Consider the following 22,476-nt stretch of genomic DNA (forward strand, 5'->3'; position numbering starts at 1 on the left):
CCCTGGCTCTGAGCCTGTTAACCAAAACCAAAGTATGAGATGGCACAGGGGGAAGAGTATGTTCAAATGCCAACATCTACAGACTAGGCCTAGCAAGAGGCAAGCAGTCCAGTGATGCCGGGGGGAAAAGACTAGGCAGCAGGCTGGGGGAAAGAGGGGAGGGCTCAGAGAACTGGACACAGTCTGTCTGCTCTAGGGTATCAGTTCCAATCCAGTCTAAGCTTTAGGGCACAAAATCGTCACAGATGGGGTTGTGGAGGAGCGATTCCAATCCAGCCCCAGACCAACAGGGGGAGTGAAGGGGATATTGGGCTGTGGAGCTTGTCTCCTCCAGAGCAGCAGTTTCAATCCCACCTCAGGTTCATGGTGAGTTACTCCTATCCCACTTTTGTTTCCCATCATGCTGCTGAAGCAGTGATGCAGTCAGAACCATCACGGCCATTTGTACTGCTTGTGCAAAGGGAACTGGGGAGGGCCTTGGTACATTTCTCAGTGGACATATGTTCCCATCCCAAAGTCACCAGCACTTACTTAATCCTCCCCATTAGTAGTCTCAGCAGAGAGACTATGGCTGGACTGGCCACAGACTGAAGAGTTTCTCATCACCCCAGGGCTAGAGTTAGACACTGCTGGGGGAAGCAGGCCCTGCTGCTGCCTGTGCTATCCCTGCACACCTGCTCTGTTAGTGGTGCCTGTTCTGGGAGTACCTGGCAGGGCAGGGAGCTGCCAGCAGGTAGAGTGTGGCCTGGATGGACTGGAAGGAAGAAGAGCCATGTGCGGAGAGACAAGGGAGAGGTAAACAGTATGTCCCTGTCCTGGAAGCCAAGGGAGGAGCTGCTGTACAAACCTGCCCTGGCATGCAGCTTTAAGCAGTGGGAGAGAGATGAAAGAAGGGCAGGGAGGCAGAGGAAGATAAGGGTGTGGGGAGAAAGGAGAGGTGGCTAGAGAGCAGGCAGGCAGGCAGGCGCTTGTGGCCCCACCCAGCTGGAGGAGGCATTGGGACAGGCTTGCTCATTTCCCATCTGGTAATTAACCCAATTAATTCCCCTCACTCTCTCCTGGCAGGCCATGGGAAGGGAGCCTGCATCCAGGTCAGTGTCCCTCCCCAAATACTCCGCCACCAAACAGGCTCTCATTTTCACACACCCCCAGTTTGGCCTGGGTGGGGGAAATGGTGGCTACCACTGACTGAACAGGCAGAAGCCTTCCAGCCCTTTGCCTCTGCAAAGGTGAGAGGCTCCAGAGCTGCTGTAGCTGAAGTGGGACACCACTGAGAAGGAGAACCAGACAGCAACTTTGGCTAGTGCAACTGCAATGCATGGGGAGGGACTAGGGGTTGAGTGCACAGGACTGTGGGTCAGGACCTAAGTTCCCTCTAAGCAGCGCAGACCTGCCGGGGCTGCGGGAGAGGCGCCCCTCCCCGGCCCCAACACGGACATGCCCCAGACTTGCCGCAGCTGGGGGAGAGGAGCCCATCTCTTGGCCCAGGCGCGCCGAAGCTGCTGCAGCTAAGGAGAGGTGCCTCTCCCCCTGCCCTGAGCTGCTGCAGCAAGAGAGGGCTGGGGGGAGTCCTCTCTCTCTCTCCACCACAGCCCCAGGGCAGCCTGCACCCCCAAACCACTCATCCACAGCCCCACCCCAGAGCCCGCACCCCCAAACCACTCATCCACAGCCCCACCCCAGAGCCCACGCCCCAAACCCCTCATCCCCAGCCCAACCCCAGAGCCCACGCCCCAAACCCCTCATCCCCGGCCCCATCCCAGAGCCCATGCCTCCTCCACCCCAACCCTCTGCCCCAGGCCTGAGCCCCCCCCCCACCCCGAACCCCCCCCACCAGAGCCCTCATCCCCCCCCACCCCAACACGCTGCCCCAGGTCTGAGCCCCTCCCACACCCTGGGTCAGCAGGGGGGAGCCAGAAGTAAGATGGGGCAGAGGAGGACTTGGGGGAAGCATGGGGAGACTCCCCCAAGAGCATGTCCCATCCTACCCCATAACCTGCGCTCAGCTCCTGTTCCTCACAAGGATATGCACTATCTGGGTGGCCCTGCTACCTGGCTCCCAACATTGCTGAGCTCCCAGCAGCTCCAGTCCCTTGTGCTCCCTTGCCTGGTCCTAGCTCCAGCATCCCTGGCTCCCTCCCTGCTAACCCACCGCCAAGCAACCCCCACCCAGGCACAGCACCTGCTGGCTCAAAGGATGCTCTGCAACCCAGGAGAGAAAGGAGCCGCCTGGACCAGGATTAGCAGAAGTACTGGAACGCCATTCCAGCTCCTAAAAAAGATGCTGAAACAGTGTACTGGAGCATTCTGGCATGGCTTGAGCCCTGCTCCTGGGTGCTGTCCCACACTCTGCCACAGACCTGCTAAGTGATCTTCGGCAAATCACTTTCCTTCTGGGTTTCCCCGTCAGTCTCACACACAGGGAGGTGGGGGCAGGGAGAAGGCTAAATCCACTTATACTCGCAAAGTCCTTGGTGGCAGAGGTGCTACAGATGGCATTTTCTGCTCCAACAAGCCCCTCTTGCAATGAGCCATAACCTAGGTTCCTTCCTACCTGAACAGCCGTTAGCCACAGAAAGCTAAGTACTGCCCATCATGCACAAGTCAGAGACTGGGAACGATGTACTATGCAGGCTGTGTGAAGTGAAACTGAGGCAGCCTGGAGTGTCACGACCCCGCCCCTAGCAGGTTCATTCCATGCCTGACTAGCAGCATCAGGCTTGGTTTGCGTGTGACTCTGCCGCGAGCTCCCAAGCAGCCTTACACCATCACTGACTCGACCCAGGTTTTAGTAATATTATACCAGTACCAGAAAGGAAACAAAAATGTGTGGGGTAGAAGGGGTGGCTTTCAATCCTTTCCATTCCTGGCAGGGGGATTCCCTACACAGTGATTCAGAATGGCGCACGAAGCTGCACTCCAGAAGCCAGCCAGGCGGCACCCTGCATGGGAAAAGCCTTGCAAGGAGCAGGCAGACAAGGAGCAACACAACCACGCTTTTGAAGGACACCCTTCCTGGGGTGGCTAAAAATCCTTTTCTGCCACAGCTCAGATCACATCAACCCCCAAATCCTCCCTAACTCCCCCCTCACGGTCTTTCCCTTCAAAGCTCTGCACTGCTCAGCCCCTGCCCAAGTCACCTTCCTTCCTCACTGCTTCCAAGCTGCCCCTTATGCTTGGAGCTATTTCCTGGGCACCTAATCACCACCCCTTTTGTTTGGACAAATTCCTCCTTAAACCTTGCATCTTTCAGTGTCAATCCACTCTCAAAAGTGATCTTCATCTCATTGGCACCCTGGGCATCTGGCCGTTCCTCCTCCTCTCCGATGCTATACCTAGAACCATCTCCTCTCTCCCTTGCAATGCCAACAAAGCAAGTAACCAGTCTTCCAGCAGGCAGATATACTGTTCCTGAGTGGAATGAATGGCAGAACCCCACATTGAGCATTCCAGTACAGAGGGGAAATTCGAACCCAAGCAGGGAGGAAAGTGGACTCCCTCCCCTGGACATTTCAGGAGGAAAGAGTCAAGTTTCTAAGAGACAGTGATGAACACTCAAGATTGAGCTGGGTGAGAAAACAAAAGCAGCCTGACTTCAGCCCCAATAGTGATCCCAGTGCATCAGAATCAATGACAGTTCTGACGGAACAAGTCTCCAACTGCAAAGGGAGCAGAGGGATTAACTCCAGCAGTTTATCCTCCTCCCCAACTCTGATTGGGGTCTGGAGTGCCCATAACAAGCACTTTAGTGGGGAATCTTTTTATTCCATTCCAAAATAGTTTTGGGTGTTCAGAGCCTCCATAACACATTCTTCTCCATGTAGTTCATAGAAAACTAAAGTGATTGCATAGCACCAGCTCCCCAGTCTCCCCTATCTGTTCTGGGGAAAGTCTACACCCACCCATATCAGGTCTAGTTATAGCCCACCAGGCAGGCAAGCTGTCAAACCAAGACCATTTGGTACACAGTGAACTTTATACCCAGAACAGCAGGCCAGGGATTCAAAGCCATTGCAGTCTGGGATTTCAGAGCAGGAGTTTAGGAACTGAGCCAAAGCTCAGAGATACCCAGATTCCACAAGGAAAAAAAAAAATCCTCTTCCAGATCTGTAGTATCCACACCCCAGGGGACTAGTGTTCCTGACTCCAACCACAGCAAGACCTGTAATTCCAGCTCCCAAGCACAACAGCAGCCACAGCACAGCACACTAGTGACACAAGTCACACCTCCAGGTCACCCACGGGCAGTGGAAGCCATGCTCAGGGCACTAATGGCAGCATTCACATGCCCAGCCTTTATGTTGTGGAACCTACACACCAGTGTGCTAGTACCAGGATTCACATTACCAGCCTCTAAGTGCTCTGGGTGTGTGGAATCCACTCTTCCAGGAAATGTGAAGCCTGACACTAGTGCACTTTGATGTGTAGTTCCTACCAGCTAATTGTTTCAGCCTTCACTCTCCAGCAAAGAAAGATTTGCATACCAGGTACTAGTGCCAGGATTTCCACACTCAGCTTCCCAGCACAGTGAGATTTCCTCAAGGGCAACAGTGCCAGGATCCACCCTCCAAGCACCAGAGATAAGGAAGTTCTAGGCAGGTACCATTTGCTCCTCGCAGAGCAGAGGCCCAGGCTGATGCTGGAAGGAAGCCTCATTATTTGAAGATAGACAGGGCAATGCATTCCTGCCTTTCATGCTCCTAGGTAGACTGGACTTCCCACACTGAATCACAACATGCAAAGGGAGAGGCAGAAAGGACAGTGAATGTTTCCATGCTCCTTTAGCCTACACCAAACCAGGGGAGATGGGGCTCTCCACATAGCGGCCTCAGTGACCATCTGAATCCCAGGGAACTGAGGTTTGCTCTTATGTTTAGAGAGAAATCAACTGATTTCCAGAGGAGCTGTTGAGGCTTGTCTTTCTACTGTAGATAACAACAGAGCGCTTGGAAACTCAATAGTTCCAGCCCACCAGGCAAACTGAGTCATACCTTGGGAGCTAAGGCATAGATGGCTTCTCTGCTAGTCACACTGGGAGAAGCCAGTTACTCAATAGACCGTGCTTTTAAATGCAGCCTGATCTTCCTCTCTCCCCAAAGACAGCAGTTACAGCACAGGCTCAATCCCACTCCCAAAACCCCCTCCTCTTCCTCTTCTAGTGGCTATTTCACTTCCTCCTGGGAGACAATTACTCCACAGGAAACAACCCCCCACGTTTGACTCTGGTGCTGCACTCTGACCTTTCCCTCTGTATGGTTAAGAGCAGATGCTGCTGGCATTATCACATTCACCAGGCTGAACTGTGATGGGGCGGAACTGATATCCTGGCCTTTCCAGTTTCTCTCTAAACTCTCATTGCAAATAACCCTCCAGCTCCATGTGATTGGTTGCATTTTGTCATGACTGCAAGGGGTGCAATCCAGCTAGGACCCTCTGCTCAGACTCCCTGTGACAGGCCCACTGGGAGGACTGATACCACAGCCCACCCCAATTCCAACCCAAGTCCAGGCAAATCTGATCACTGTGTCCCTACTCCACACTTCCTGCTTTACTTTCACTATTGCCCACCCACCCTCATGGGGCAGGAGCAAGCTCCCATTTCCTCCTCTGAAAAGGGAAGTTAGGTTTCCATGGCCCATTCAGTCTTTGGATTCTCAGCTGAGACTGACAAATGGAAAAATCAATGTCAGCAGTTTTTGCGATATGGACTTATGTGACTGTCGGAGACTGAGCCTTCTCAGTAATCAGGAAAGGTCAAAGAAATCAAGAGAGATCAGTGTGACCATAAATCTCAGCACCTTCAAAACAAAATAAAAGATCCACTATAAAACAACCCAGCCTGCCCAAAATAATGCCACCAAAATGCCTCCAATAAATCAAGTGAAAAGAAGAGATGTGCACGTTCACTTTAACAAACATGTAAGGAACTCAAGTATCATAGGAATAGGCTCATTGTAAAGAAAGAGACAACAAGAACATGGGCTGATAGCCACCCCTGCAACCCACACACTCTTCAACTCATTTCAAATAGGAACCAAATAGCTGTGAGCAGATGAATTTCCATCACTACTGATCTGGCACAGGTTTGGCTGGGGCCCCAAAGGCAGGAGAGAGAATCCAAACCCTATTCACCATCCCCCTGACTGAAATGGAGCTGCAGCCATCAGTGCAAAAGACTATATTCCATTTCATATCTCCTGAGATAGTACTTTTCAAGGTACCTGACTTTTCAATGCTTTCAAACTACAAGTACTATACAGCAAGCTGAAAATTCAAACCCATCCTTGCATTTGGATGGTACCTTTCTGTCTGCAGAATGCCCATAAGGAAAAGGATCGGGGTGACTGAAGGAGGATGGGAAATGAGGGGTTAGCAGCCACTGGCTGCTTTTTTTGGTACAGACTAAAACAGAGGTGGCCAAACTACAGCCCGCAGGCCACATTCGGCCCGCAGGACCATCCTGCCTGGCCCTTGAGCTCCCAGCCGGGGAGGCTAGCCCCCAGCCCCTCCCCTCCTGTCCCCCCTCCTCTGCAGCCTCAGCTCTGAGCAATGGGGCTGTGAGCTCCTGCCGGGCAGTGCGGCAGGCTCTGGCTGGGCAGCGCCGCTGCAAGTCCTGCTGCTCTGAGCAGCCTGGTAAGGGGTGGGGAGGTTGGATAAGGGGCAGGGGGTTCCAGGTCGGGGGGGGCCAGTCAGGGGACAGGGAGCGGTTGGATGGGGCAGAGGTGGGGGGGGGGGTTGGAGAGCGGAACAGGCGGGGTTGGATAGGCGTGGGAGTCCCGGGGGGCCTGTCAGGGGGCAGAGGTGTGGACAGGGAGCGGGGGGGTTGGATGGCGGGGGCAGTTAGGGGCGGGGGGTCCCGGGAGGGGACGGTCAGGGGACAAGGAGCAGGTGGGGTTGGATGAGTCGGAGGTTCTGAGGGGGGCAGTCAGGGGGCAGGAAGTGGGAGGGGGCAGATGGGGGGGCATGCTGTTTTGGGAGGCACAGCCTTCCCTACCCAGCCCTCCATACAGTTTCAGAACCCCGATGGGGCCCTCAGGCCAAAAAGTTTGCCCACCCCTGGACTAAAACATAAGAGATGGCAGCTTGTTTGGGGGAAGTGGGCAACTGTGCTGCAACTTAATTGGCTTAATCAGGGAGCCGGAGAGAGGGCAGCTAGGAATTTGGGGAGGAATTTGAGCAAAGAGACAAATAGCAGCTGTACATTAAGAAACCTCTGTGAAAGGTGAGATTATATAGATGGCCAAATTGTCTTCAAAGGGGAAAGACAGTGAAAACTAGATTTACTGAAACTCAGGGGAGCAGGCCTGGAAGGGTGTGAAGGGAGTGGGGAGAGAAATGGACCCAAATGGCTTTCCCTGTCCTAAACGATAGGAAATGTTCAGGAGAAAACCCCAATACAAATTCACAGCTTCTTCCTCCTTCCAAGAGGAGAATGGGGGACATAGCCCACTTCCTTCTTTATTCTCACTCAAGCCAATGCTGTTTTCTCAGCTTTGTCCCAACAGTGGCCAATGGCCCTAATTAGTTTAAACCATATTATGTGACTTGATACCTCTGTTAACTAAGTCCATACATTAAAATGGACTTCTTGACTTAGGCACGTAAATCCTATGTCAGGTCTCAGATGGACTAATGGGTAGCACAGATTACATGTTGGAAAAATGCAGTGAAGGATCCACATGGGCCACAAAATTATGAAGTCTCCAAAGATAGCCATCTAGGCAGAGTAAATAGAAACCCAAGCACCAGTCCGATTCTCACACCCCATTGCTGAGGAATGTTATCACCGGCCAACGAGGGGCCTGCAAGTCTTTACATGGAACCTACTTCTTTCTCCTCATCTCTCTTCCGTTTAACTCCATGTAACTATGTGTGTTTTGTTTTCCAAATCAAATGCTTTAGGACCAGTGCCAGCAGCACAGCCCTTGTAAGCAACCCTGCAAAAAAACAAGACAGCCCTAGTGAGCAATCGTACTGGACGCAGTTTGGGACTGGGCTGCTCCCATACCTGACCACAGGCTGTGGAGAGAGCAGACTGAAACATACCAGGCTTGCACCAGTGTCACCTGATTGCTGCTGTCACTTTCCAGGGAAACCATGACGGGGAGGGGACCTGTCTGTAGCCACAAACAGGCGGCTCACAAGTGACAGAGGAGGGAAAATACAAGGACAATGATTCAATCTCAAGAACTGTTATCACGTGAAAGTAAAATCAGATTTGCAGCCTTATGTTCCTTTCTACCCCACTCCCACTCTGGGCAACGGGGCTGCGAGCTCCGCAGCGCAGCTGCAAGGGGAGGGGACCTGTCTGTAGAAAAAAGGCTCAAGAAGGGACTCAGTTTCCAAGCTGAAGGAAACAATACAACATAGCCCTCAATAATCTGACTGGCAACGTACTGTTTTGGCCTCTCTGGGCTGTGCTCCTGCCTGGCAGTGCTTTGAGTTTTAATGTGATGCTGTAAAGTAAGTTAAACAACTTCAGCTGACCTACAATTAAATGACTCTGCCCAGCTATTTCCATCCTGAACAAACCTGCTCAACAGTGCAGGTTTTTAAGTAATTGCAACAAGGCTTTGCAGCTTGCAGCCCTGTGATAAGAAGATCTAGTGGGAGAGGGGAGCTCACGCTCATACTCAGTGATTTTTCACAACTGTCCAGCTGCTGCCTCACAGATTGGTGGGAACTGCCCCCTTTTCTCATACATTTACACTCTTCTTCACCACTGTGAGATGCTGCACATCACAATGATGAGGAAAACGGACTGTGCATCTTACTCCAGTATGGAAATGCCATGAATGACAGCTCACGGAGAGTGTACAAATCTGGGGTGCAACCCCCAATTCTTTCCCCATTTTGTACACACTGCTACATGACCAGGCTGGCACCATCAATCAATTTACTTGTCAGGGGAATGATATTTTACATCCCAAATGGCAAGAGTGTTGTCTTCCTTTCACTCCTCAGCACCGGAGTCAAAGTGGATATACTAAAGCATGTCTGATTAAATAGATGCCTTGAGTCCCTGTGCTGGGAATTCTGAGGGCTACCGGACAAAATGTCAGTCACCCCAAATCACACTTGGGAGCAATCAAACCAGCACTACCCTTCCTATCTAGATACATCATCCTTCGATACTCTCCAAACGCCCTTTCAACTCAACAGCTTTATGATGAAATAATAAGCGGGGGAAAAAACATGCCCTGCCCTTCTCTTTTCACTCTCCTATTGAACAATCAACACTTTATCTAAAGTGTTTCCTCCCCCCCCCACAGCACCATGGGCGGCAGGTATAATAGGCCAGGGGAGGCTCTCCCACCCCTAGTGCAGCCGCCGCTGTGGGACCCAGGTTGCGGGTTTGGTGAGAGAAATTTTTGCTTTTTATTATGCCCTGTGCAGGTTCCGGGACAGCTGTGGAGACACTGTGCGCTATTCAGCTTCCTGGGCTCATCAGTAATCTCCAGGGAGATTACTGATGAACCCAGGATGCTGAGTAACATACTGCCTCCTCAACCGCCCCGGAACCTGCATGGTGCATAGCAAAACCTCAGGTTCTTCTTCCAGAAGAGAGAAGAGCTTTTCAATTTTTGCAGGGCGGCTTGGGGTCTCCGGAGGGGAGGCACAGCTATGGGGGCTCTGGCCAGCCTGGGGCTCCTCTGAGCAGGTTGGGGGGCTCAGGGCTCTGGCTGGTCTGGGCCTCCTCTGGCAGTGTGTGTGTGTGCGGGGAGCTCTGACTGCAGAGGGGGCCTCAGGACTCAAGCTGCAGGGGGCAGGGCAGGGGGTCTTGGGGCTCCGGCCATGGGGGGCGGAGTATCAGGACTCCGGCTGCTGGGGGGCCCGGGGCTCCAGTCGCAGAGGGAGTCTCAGGGCTCTGGCCACCGGGAGGTGGAAGGGGTGGAGCCGGGGGCTAGTCTCCCCAAAGTGGGGCTCCACCCACCGCCCAATACTAATCAATCCCTTTGCCAGCCAATATTAGTGACTCCTCCAGTTCAAAGCTAGGGTTCAGGCAATAACACCCAGCAGGGAAAATTCTTGCCCAAGGCTTAATAAAAGACTCTCAGCAATGGCAAGTCAACTCATGAACTGAGCGAACTGAATTTCTCAGCTGCCCCTCCATTCTCAGAGGCAAGAGCATCCTGCTGCTCCTCACTCACTCCATCTGGTAGATGTGCTCCACAAAGACCAGACATCAGAGCAGCTAGTGTTTGAGAGGCACTAGGAAGAGGAGAGATCCCTAAAGAGGAAGGGCAGCATCCACCCAAGCAGGGAGGGGAAGAAGAGCTTGATTGACAGTTGACTCCACTGGAGTTGGGTAGGTTCTAAAGGGTCACGTCTCTTCTGCATCAGTCTTGACTAGTCTATATTTGGTACATTTGAGCCCTGTCTATCCTGAGTACCTGATTAATCTTTGCTCAGTGGCTGAAGCTTCACAACCACTTCCCCCACTCCACAGAGGTTGAAAGAGAGAAGGAGCCATTCTCAAGTCTCAGCAAGATTAAAGCCAGAGATGGAGCCAGCTGGCCAACCAGAGGGAGCTGAACTAAGAAGTCCACCCTAAAATAAGTGGGCATCTGAGCACGCAATGCACTTTCCTCCTCCCCTCTACAATAAGACCAAACCCTAAAACCAGCTGGCAAAATTTCACTTCACATTAAAAATCAGGATATTTCTAATACAGTACTGGGATAATTCTAACACTCCCAGAACCCCTCACATGTTACCAGCAGGCGCTGGAGAGAAAACTCCAAGCTTGAATAGTATAGGGGCTTCAGCAAAGAGGCAACATCTCATTGCCTTGACAATGAGCCTCTCCAGCACATAAATCATTCCTTCTTCCCCACTTACTGTGCTAGCTTTAATTCCTCAGAAGTCACATGTGTACTGCTATTTTACTGAATGGAATTAGAGAGACTCTCTCATTCACTGAGGTCTGGAGTTCCTGCATACCCTAGTATTTAGAAGAGCCACAGCCACACCCTCACCCTATATGCAGTGTATAATATGCAGAGTCTTAAAGGTCAAGGGCACCTGAGCTATTCAGTGCAGAGCCAGTTCTAACTCTCACAGCTTGGAATCAAGATACTCTTCCAAGAATGGGAGGATGAGATGGGAACAGCAACAGCTCACATAAGTTGGGTCCTTCCCAGGCCTTGAGGTCTTACTCTGTCTGCTTGCCACTGAATCCAGAACTTAGTCAGCTCTGCCCCCAAATGAGGATGAAAAAGAATCCTACCCCAGAAAAACTTACCCCACCAGAAAAAGAGGTCGATGCCCACCACAATATAAAGCCCCTCACAGCTGAGGGGTGAACATGGGGCATGAGTCTCCTGTAACATCACTGCCTGGCACAGTCATCCCCCTAGCCCTGTCACATCAACCAGCACTATTATATCTCAATGCTCTCCCATGCCTAACAGTATCCAGCATGATTATTTACCACCACCCTTACTCATCAACCCCTGGAATGATTATTCCCCAATCCCACAGGTAAATCAAGTCCCATTCCAGAGACACTGAACCCCTCAGACCACTCTTGGATAAAATCTGAGATTAACTGCAGTGAGTGAACCAGATGGGGAGGGGCTGTGTGGGAGTCAAAGGGCATTACTCCTTGGACTTTCCCTTGTACCTTCCAAGTCAATTCTGTTAACTCTCTAAATAATTATTATACACACACTCCTACCATCTTTCCCGGATCCAACAAACTGCTTGTGGCTTTGGTTATCCCCAATACTGAAAACTCTTCCAGATTTATCACAGATACAGAGGTCACATGGGGCCACTATTCACACACAGGGTGATTTGTAATAGGATCCTTGGGCTAAGGCTTGTGTGTTATTCCAAATGTACAAAGACAGCAAGAAGCTGAGAATTGTGGCTCAACAGCTACAAGGCACCTTGCTCTGGCAACTGGATAGGATTCAGTGTATGCCATTTCCTCATCTTGACTGGAAAAGCCAAGTAAAATATATCTGAACCAAGTTTAGGTGGTGGGGCTGCTTGGGGGCCACTCTGACACTTAAAAGCACAATTGCAGAGCCCAGACTTTAGATTCGAAAAGGCAGCATCCCCTCCCATCTCTTCAGCAGGCTCCTGACAAGACATTAACTCCTGTATCAAGTCACCTCACCTCTCCCCCTGCCCAGATTTGACCTCCACACTCAGTCACAGTAGAGTATGGGGCCAATTTGATGTCTTAAGTAGCCCCGAGTCACTTTGTCAGCAGGCCCAGCTCCCTATACCTGGCAAACTATTTGTAACTCACGTGAAGGCAAAGAAGAGGGTGGTGGCTCCCACTAGGAAGATGGCAGCAGCTGAGACCGGGACGTATTTGCTGGGTTTGAATCTCTTTCCAGATGCTGCTGGCATGTTGGAGCTCTGGTGGGTGATCTGCCCTGCAGCATAGCCCAGGCCCAACTGGAGTCAGAATGGACACGAAAAGGGGGAGGGGACCTTTAGAAGGGAGAAGGAGGGGGGCAGAGGGAGAAGATGGGAGGGAGAAGTCGTGGGGGTAAACAGTTACCCAACTTCCTGAAATACACTTAGAGGGTGTTCCAAATGGAGCAGAAGGAAACAATCCAGAGGAAGGATCCACACAGATCCCTGAAGGGAGAGGCCCAAGAAGACAGCCAAGGGAGTCCACACTGTCCCCTGAGAGTTTGGGGATGTATGGAAGGAGATTTAAAAAATAAAATGGGAAACTGAATTCCAATTTAAACTACTGCTGGAACACGACAGCTGGGAGCAGCCAAACTCCAGGTGCAAGAAGCACCTCCCCAAGCAGCTTGTGGCAAAGGCTGGCTTCAAAGAGATTTTATAAGTTAGGGTGGGGAAAGTGGCAAATGGAAGTTGCAGACTCTGCAGCAAATGGAGGAAAGCCAAACTGAGGAAGTCTTTTCCACTCTGGTGAGTGCTCCAGGAAAGGTGGCCAACTCAGAAACAGGCCGCCATTAGATTTCTTTGAAAAAACCCACACCAAAATCCCAAAGAAGCCTCCTCTCCTTTTCCTTTTTAATCTCTTCCTCGTGTCCAGCAGTCCCCTTCAGTCACCGCTCAGGTGGATGGGGTTATCCTGAAACAATGTGCTTGTCTTCCTCACACTGCTTGGCCCTCTCCTCCCCCTCACCCGAGGCAGTCTCAGAAACACACTCCCTGATTTCACCAGGATCTGAGGCTGGCTAGCGGTGGTTGTTTAATTTTATTTCTCTCGACGGCTAAAGCAGGGTAACAGCTGGTACGAGGTTGAGCTGTAAATCCTTTTCTTTGAAAGGGGGGGTTGGAGGGTGAAGTCAGTTGGCTTGTGTGTTTTTGTCTTCTTCCTATTTGTTTCCTTTTGTATGACACTCAAAACTCTAGCTTCCACTTGGTTTTATGAACAAAATTGAATTTCAAATCCTTTCTGTAGTGATGGTGTCCACAAAATCCTGGGCAGGTGAGGTAAGACTTGAAAGTTTTCAGACAATTCTGTTAAAACTGCAGAATGCAACTGATAATTAAAACAATGATGACTGGGCCCTTCTCACCCATGGCCTGGGTATCTAAGTCTGTTCCAAGCTGCTCCATTTTCACCTCCCTCCCGCATAGAAAACCATTCCTCAATCCATATTTGTTTTAAAAAACCATATAAAATAATTAAAACTTGACATCTGGAACTCCACACTTCATCTAGAAGAAAAAAAAATCAAATTAACATGGGAATTCAGGAAAAATAATCATTTAACATATATTTAATATTAATATTGCACTCTGCACCTTCAAGGTACTGTATAAGCATTAGTTTGAAGAGGAAAACATGGACTAGAGGTCTTGATCCCCAACCTGGTTCTAAGAGATGTTGAGTTCTCAGCCAACTCTGACACAGACTCAGTCTATGGGCTTAGGCATGTCACTTAATATTTCTGAGACTCAGTTTCTACATCTGCATAATTGGGATAAGGATACATAACTCTCACTGAGAGATAAACTGTTATTTTTAGTTAATAAACACTCACACTTTTGGTCTTCAACATCACTTTCCATCCTCAAGGAGCTTCACAATCATTCACTAACTAAGCAGTTTCAGGTAAGTATTATCCTCATTTTATTGTTAAGAAAACTGAGGCTCAAAAGTTGAGCAACTTGTCCCAGACCACAGGAGTCAGTGACAGAGCAGAAATGAGAATTCAGGACATTCTGGCTTCTTGTCCTATGCTCAAGTTTTTTCTAGACTATTACAAATAAAGGACCCCTAGCCCCAGCTAGAGTTGTGCTCAGATGGAGTGAAGGGGATAGATAATCAGACGTTTTAATTCTTTGCTGGGAAGGCAGGAAGGAAATGGGAAACACCCCCACAGGATCTTATCGCCATCCCTCAAAGCAGGGCAAGAGATGCCAACAGAAAAACCCAGCCGTGTTGAGTGTTGAACACATTTACACTTGGCTGCTTTGCATGAAGAAGAGTGCAGTTCTCACAAGAAAGCCCTAGTTAGTCTATTAGGCCACGGAAAAGGAGGTCTGACCTATGATCTAACTTGAGTGAGGGAGTCAAATTCCTCCTCCAATATACAAAATGGGGGGGAGGGAGGGGGAAACAAGCTTCTCTCTGGAAATAAAATCAAGAGGTAGCAATCTGCACAAGAAGTTGAGAGCTAGTGAACCCATCACAGCTCAGGAACAACCTGGGCACAGGTTATATTTAATTGATTATTGTGGTTATAGCAACTCTGCTCAGTTCCAACTTTATTTGTAATACATTCTCTACTCCACTGGTTCACTGTTTTATCATGATGCCTTTATTATTACATTAGGTAGCAAAATACAGAGCTGTAATAACTGTTCTCATTTTTCTACTTTAAATTAGCCATGACTTTCATTTCTCTCAATCTCTCTTTTTTAGGTGAATTTTAGTGGTGCCTAAATATGCCAGATTGATATTCCTGGAGCTTCAAAGAACTACAGTACAACAAAAAAGATGTATTCTAATTACTAAAGTTAATTACAACACAGACTAAACCAGTTAAGAGTTAACACGAGGGTTGAAGTATCCACTCATTCAATTGCCAGAGCAGAGTAAGAAATCTTTCCAAGTGAGGAGGGCTTTAGGTTTCTGCAGAATCTAATCTTAAATTTTTAAAATCAAAGTTTCCAGCCTGCACAATTGAAAGAAAACCTTTCCAAATGTGACTCTGCAAACTGTGGTTTCTGAGTCTGCAGATAACTCCAATTTCACTCTACTGTTGTTCTTGCCTGTCCCAACCAGCAGCAGAGTGAAACTGACAAGACTGGTCATTTTCAGGCTACTATGCAGAACTTCTTGGCAGAAGCATCTTGTCAATTTCACTCTGATGTTTCTGAGAGAAATACTGAACTGTAACAGAGGCAGGCACTCAGTTTCGTCACAAGCGAGGAGAACCTAAAACACAGAGGAAGAGAGAAAGCTTTACAAAGGTGATCACTGTGTTGCTGTATCACAGAGCATGTAGAGAGACATTAGATCTAGTATGAATTAACTCACAATCATCTTAGTGGTGTGTTAACTCTGAAGTTTATTTAGGACAACAATGACAACACTGCAAACTATGTCACTAACTGACTGCCTTAACTAACAGTCAATGAGCTAACATGCTTATCTACTGTAACAGGACAGCCAACACATCTGAGGAGCGATACTTCAGTGGTTTGAGCATTAGCCTGCTAAACCCAGGGTTGAGAGTTCAATCCTTGAGGAGGCCATTTAGGGATCTGGGGCAAAAATTGGGATTGGTCCTGCTTTGAGCAGGGGGTTGGACTAGATGACTTCCTGAGGTCCCTTCCAACCCTGATAGTCTATGATTCTACATTTGAAAGGACGTTCCACTGAAATAAGGTTGCAAATTTTAAAGTTGCATAAAAATAAGTGTTCTATCAGACTTTGGGAGTTGATTTTGTTTTTAAGGTCTTCCACATAGGCCTATGTCCCCCTTTCCCCTGCACAGAGTAATCACTGTTCTGCTTTGTCCAATCTCTCATCTCCAGCTGCTCCTATTTTCTCATCCAACCCAATCACTCAACACTGAGCATTTCATCTTCCCTTCCAATCCTTCTCCACTGCCTCTCTCTTCTACCCTAACAGGCAACTCCACTGTCAGTTTCCCCAGCTCACTACCACAGCAGCATCTTCAGCTCTCCACATCCTGTTTCTTCCTCTCTGATATCACCAGGATCTGCCCTTTCCTCGCTAACCCCACTACCTGCACCTTTTGCCACATCTTGTTCATCTCTCACCCCCATTTCTGGGACCTTCTTCTCTCACACCTCTCACCTTTCCCCCTTTAGGCCACCCCAAATGCCTCCATTATTTCTCATTCTTCTCTCCACCTCATCAAATTCAAGCTCTCTCTTCTCATCTGCAAGATCCCTACTCACCTATTCTAATTTTGTCCTCTTCTCACATCCACTTATTCCTTATAGCTCCTCCCAATGTTCTCTCATTACTCCTCCTTTCATCCCCTCTTCCTCCTCAGCTTTGGGACTTCCACTATACTTCCTCTTAGATGCCCGAACAGTTTCACTCTTGCTGTTTGTCAGGAGCCCCGTCTCTCCTTATAATCCATTTCTCCGAGAAATCTTTCCCATTGTGCTTTCCTCCCTACAAGTCTCTCCACGCCTTGTCTGAACTGCTGCCCTGTATCTCATCACTCCTAGACTAGCAGACCTACAGGGCAAGGAATGCAACTTACTCTATTCTTTGTAAAGAACAGTGCACATTCACCATGCTAGAGAAACAATTTGTAATGATTTCACAACATTTCACTACTTATTTCCATTGCCACTGCTAATCACTGCAGTTTCTGTTTAAGTCCCTGTAACACAATGGTACAAACATTACAAGTTTCCCCATGCTTCATCTTTGCCCTGGGGAGATTAGCTTACTGGGGAGGAGAGGGGAGTTGTGTCTCCATGACCAATTCCATAGTCTGCGTTGTTTTGCCAAATACAGTGGTGGTTTGTGTGATGTGGTTATCTATCCCAGTGCAAATTAAAACAAAAATCTCAACTCAGTATACTTGGGATAGGCCACCAAATAACCAGCACACTTAGACTATAAGTTCTCTGGGATAGGGACCACCTTTTTGTTCCGTGTTTGTACAGCACTTTGAACAATGGGGTTCTGGTCCATGATAAGGGCTCCTAGGTGCTACATTAAAACAAGTAATAAATCATAGGGCTAGAGCTTTTTGTAACTACTATCCCAAGAGCACATCCAAAACAGCAACTTACAGAGGAAAGGCCCTGTACCCAATTCCCGACCCCCTCAGCCATCCAGTCTACCCTTGTTTAGTGTAAACCTACAACTCATTTGGAGAAGTTAAACCCCTAAAATGCACTTTTTTCATTGTCCTCTACCTTTGTACCCCATGAAATGCCTGTTAAAGTTATTTTATTTCTGACTAGAGATGCACTGGCCAGCCCAGGAGATCAGCCTCTCCCTTCCACTGGAATCTGAATTGATTATTTTAATAAAATAAAGAAGATAGTCACATATTGACCCTATTCCATTTTTAAATTCATCATACAAACTTAAGAATTTCAACTATCCCCATATTGATTGGGTACATGTCACCTCAGGATGGGATACATAGATAAAGTTTCTTGTCACCTTAAATGACTGCTTCTTGGAGTAGCTAGTCCTGGAACCCACAAGAGGAGTGGTAATTCTTGATTTAGTCCTAAATCAACAGGATCTGGTCCAAGAGGTGAATATAGCTGGACCGCTTGGTAATAGTGACCATAATATAATTAAATTTAACATCCAGGTGGTGGGGAAAAAAATCACAACAACCCAACACTGTAGCATTTAATTTCAGAAATTACACAAAAATGAGGAGGTTAGTTAAACAGAAATTAAAAGGTACAGCGCTAAAAGTGAAATCCCTGCAAGCCACATGGAAACTTTTTAAAGACACCATAATAGAGGCTCAACTTAAATGTATACCCCAAATTAAAAAACATAATAAGATAACCAAAAAGTGTCACCAGTGGCTAAACAACAAAGTAAAAAAAAGCAGTGAGAGGTAAAAAGGCATCCTTTAAAAAGTGGAAGTTAAATTCTCGTGAGGAAAATAGAAAGGCAAGTTAAATGTAACAATATAATCAGGAAGGCCAAAAAAGAAGAACAGCTAGCCAAAGACTCAAAAAGTAACAGCAAACAAATTTTTAAGTATATCAGAAGCAGGAAGCCTGCTAAACAACCAGTGGGGCCACTACATGATCAAGATGCTAAAAGAGCACTCAAGGACAATAAGGCCATTGCAGAGAAACTAAATGAATTATTTGCATCCATCTTCACAGCTGAGGATGTGAGGGAGATTCCCAAACCTGAGCCAATCTTTTTAGGTGACAAATCTGAGGAACTGTCCCAGATTGAGGTGTCGTTAGAGGTGGTTTTGCAATAAAATGATAAACTAAACAGTAATAAGTAAGGCTACATTTTAGTCATGGGTATTTTTAGTAAAAGTCATGGACAGGTCAGGGGAAGTAAACAAAAATTCACAGCCCGCGACCTGTCCATGACTTCCTGACTAAATCTGGGGGGAGAGCAGCCTGAGTGGGCCCACGGATGCTGGGGGAGGGTCCCGCGGATGATGGCGGGTGGGGGGGCGCAGCCCTGGACCCCTGCTGGTGCTGGGTGGGGGAGGGCGGGCAGGCAGCAGCACACAGCCTGGCCGAGATCCGTGCTTAGGGTGACCAGATGCCCGATTTTATAGGGACAGTCCCAATAATTGGGGCTTTTTTTTTTTAATATGGGCTCCTATTACCCCCCACCCCGTCCCATTTTTTCACACTTGCTATCTGGTCACCCTATCCATGCTGGTGCTGTGGGGAGGGATTGGCGGGGCCAGCAGATTCCCTACCTGGCTCCGTGCTTCCCTGGAAGCAGCGATATCTCCCTCGCTCACCTCCGAGGTGGAGGCATGGCCAGGCAGCTCTGCGCACTGCCCCTGCCCAGAGTGCCAGCTTTGCAGCTCCCACTGGCTGGGAACCGTGCCCAATGGGAGCTGCAGGGGCGGTGCCTGCAAGCAGAGGCAGCACCCAGAGCTGCCTGGCCACGCCTCCGCCTAGGAGCTGAGCAAGGGGGATGCCAGGCGCACTGGCCACTGCAGAAGCCACGGAAAGTCACGGAATCCGTGACTTCTGTAACCTTCGTGACAAACTTGCAGCCTTAGTAATAAGTCACCAGGACCAGACGGCATTCACTCAAGAGTTCTGAAGGAACTCAAATGTGAAATTGCAGAACTACTAACTGTAGTCTATAACCTGTCATTTAAATCAGCTTCTGTACCAAATGACTGGAGGATAGTTAATGTGATGCCAATTTTTAAAAAGGGCTCCAGATGTGATCCCGGCAATTACAGGCCAGTAAGCCTGACTTCAGTACCGGGCAAACTGGTTGAAACTATAATAAAAAATAATATTGTGAGACACATAGATGAACATAATTTGTTGGGGAAGAGTCAACATGGTTTTTGTAAAGGGAAATCATGCTTCACCAGTCTACTAGAATTCTCTGAGGGGGTCAACAAGGGGGATCCAGTGGATATACTGTACTTAGATTTTCAGAAAGCCTTTGACCAAGTCCCTCATCAAAGGCTCTTAAGCAAAGTAAGCTGTCATGGGATAAGAGGGAAGGTCCTCTCATGGTTTGGTAAAACTGGTTAAAAGATAGGAAACAAAGGGTAGGAATAAATGGTCATTTTTCAGAATGGAGAGAGGTAAATAGTGGTGTTCCCCAGGGGTGTGTACTGGGCCCAGTCCTATTCAATATATTCATAAATGATCTGGAAAAAGGGGTAAACAGTGAAGTGGCAAAATTTGCAGATGATACAAAATTACCAGGCAGACTGTGAAGAGCTACAAAAGGATCTCTCAAAACTGAGTGACTGGGCAACAAAATGGCAGATGAAATTCAATGCTGATAAATGCAAAATAATGCACATTAGAAAATATAATCCCAACTATACATATAAAATGATGGGGTCTAAATTAGTTGTTACCCCACAAGAAAGAGATCTTGGAGTCATGGATAGTTCTCTGAAAACATCCACTCAATGTGCAGCGGTAGTCAAAAAAAGCTAACAATGTGAGGAACCATTAGGAAAGGGATAGCTAATAAGACATAAAATATCATAATGCCACTATATAAAGTCATGGTATGCCCATACCTTGAATACTGCATGCAGTTCTGGTTGCCTATCTATCTATCTATATATATGAATTGTAAAAGGTACAGAGAAGGGCAACAAAAATTATTAGGGGTATGGAGCAGCTTCCATATGAGAGAGATTAAAAAGACTGGGACACTGTTCAGCTTGGAAAAGAGATGACTGAGGGAGGAATAGGAAAGAGATCTATAAAATCACGAATGGTGTAGAGAAAGTGAATAGGGAAGTGTTATTTACCCCTTCATATGACACAAGAATCAGGGGTCACCTGATGAAATTAATAGGCAGCATGTTTAAAACAAACAAAAGGAACACACTGTCAACCTGTGGAACTGACTGCCAAGGAATGTCATGAAGGCCAAAACTATAACCATGTTCAAAAAACAATTAGATAAGTTAATAGAGGATAGGTCCATCAATCTCTATTAACCAAGGTGGTTAAGCCTCTGACTGCCAGATGCTGGGACTGGGTGTCAGGGAATGGCTCACTTGATAACTGCCCTGTTCTTTTTATTCCCTCTGAAGCGCCTGGCATTGGCCACAGTCAGAGGACAGTAGAGTGGGCTAGATGGACCATTGGTCTGACTCAGTTTGGCTGTTCTTTTGTAAGGAAAAGGTTTTATTGGCATGAGTTTAAGATGAGTGTTACCCATGAGTTGTGAAGCTCTTCATATATGTATGTATGTGTGTGTGTGTGTGTGTATGTATGTATATATATACACACACACAACTCCCAAATGACTTTCTGATATTTTGTGTATTCTGATACCTGCTTTGAAGAAACACCCCAAAATAAAACTTTAATACATTAAACTTCACCCAGCCCACCCTATCACTTGTGGATTCAGGGAAAAAGGCCTTTTTCGTATTTACAAGGTTTGCTTACAGGTGATTGTTTGTAGTAAATGGTTTCATCTAGAACTTCCTGTTTTCACTCACATGTGAATGTCACTGAACAGTATCATTTTAGACTGAAATTTTACATGCTTGCTCTTGGCCTAAAATTATTTTTTCTAGAGTAAAAAATGTAACTAGGTCTAGACTAGGATTTAAAGCGGTGTGATGTTAGATTGAGTTAGGTAGCTGGATCTAATTAAAGTTTTAGAAGGTGTAACCTCACACCTTTAAATCCTCGGCTGGACAAGGTCTGTTTTTTGGGAGTTCACACCTCTAGGGAAGCATAGTCCATATGTTCATTGTTGCAGCCAGTGATTGGTGCTTCTGATAGGCAGTCTGACTGTGTGGATAGGACTGAGGCAGGAGACGTGGGTTTTATTCCTGACTCTGCAACTGGAGTCACTGCGACATCTTGGGCAAGACATTTCACCTCTATGCCTCATCTATAAAATGGGGATAATACTTGCTCTCCTTTGTAAAGCACTTTGAGATCTGTGGATGGAAAGCAGGGCTATATGGGTTTACTAGTAGTAGCTGCAGCTAGGCCAGCATGTTGGTATTAAGCAGGCACCAATTTGGTGCTTGTTACCTCTGGAGTAAGACTTTTGCCGCTCCTTTTCCTTTTTCTCTTCTTTAAAAAAAAATATAGAAAATGAAATGCATAACACTACCTCCAGTGCAAAGTTTAGGTCTTATAGTAGGCACTGCACATAAAGAAATGCAAAAATAACAGTTGTTCCTCCCAACCCAAAGCAACATTAACAACTTGTGTGTAATATTTTCTATTCAGTGTTTTTTTAACATATTCTCTTTAAGAAGAAAAACAGAAGAAGAGAACTGATTAAATGATAAGCTCTTTGATACAGGGACTTTTTTTTGGTTTGTTATTTAATTAGAGTGACTAGCCCAACAGGGCGCTGATTCCTCTTTGGGCTATCTGGAGACTAACTCAGTACAAATAATATATTTCATATGAACAGTGTGCCCAAGTTAATGTTGCTATGGGAATCTTAATATTATATTTCCTGACTGATTTTGAGCTGTACGGCCCTACAGTTGCATTAATACAAGATTAATTTTGCATTTAACTTTGTTCATTTTAATCTGTAGGTTACATCTGAATCTATCTATATATTTGTCATTAATGAAAAGATGCCTTTCACTTACTCAGGTACTGTAATGTCAAGGCCCTTCATTTTCAGTTTTTATTTTGTTCAGGATTTCTCAGGAATTTCTCAATGTTTATTATAAAAATTTTAAAGTGTCTGAAAATCAGTGCAAAGAAATTAACTTCACTTTTTGGGGTAATACTGAGATGAATATCAGGGAATGGGAGGACAGAAAAAGCAACAAATAGAGAAAAGTAAAGGTATTGAAAGTAAAAGCAGTTTAATGCTGGGGT

The 22,476-nt window shown here is 47.3% G+C and overlaps 1 protein-coding gene across 3 annotated transcripts in view; it reads right to left on the minus strand.

Moving 5' to 3' along the window:
• Positions 1–22,476, minus strand: part of ZDHHC5 (zDHHC palmitoyltransferase 5) — a 41,902-nt gene that overhangs the window by 15,392 nt on the left and 4,034 nt on the right. For 2 of the 3 annotated variants that reach the window (XM_074954519.1, XM_074954518.1), the window contains one exon: positions 12,263–13,662. The exons of the other annotated variant lie outside the window; for it this stretch is intronic. In XM_074954519.1, coding sequence (XP_074810620.1) covers positions 12,263–12,366 — 104 coding nt within the window. In that variant the 5' untranslated portion in view covers positions 12,367–13,662. The remainder of the gene's footprint in view (positions 1–12,262; positions 13,663–22,476) is intronic. 3 annotated transcript variants of the gene reach the window in all.

Source organism: Natator depressus, chromosome 6, assembly GCF_965152275.1.
Source record: "Natator depressus isolate rNatDep1 chromosome 6, rNatDep2.hap1, whole genome shotgun sequence".
Taxonomy (NCBI): domain Eukaryota; kingdom Metazoa; phylum Chordata; order Testudines; family Cheloniidae; genus Natator; species Natator depressus.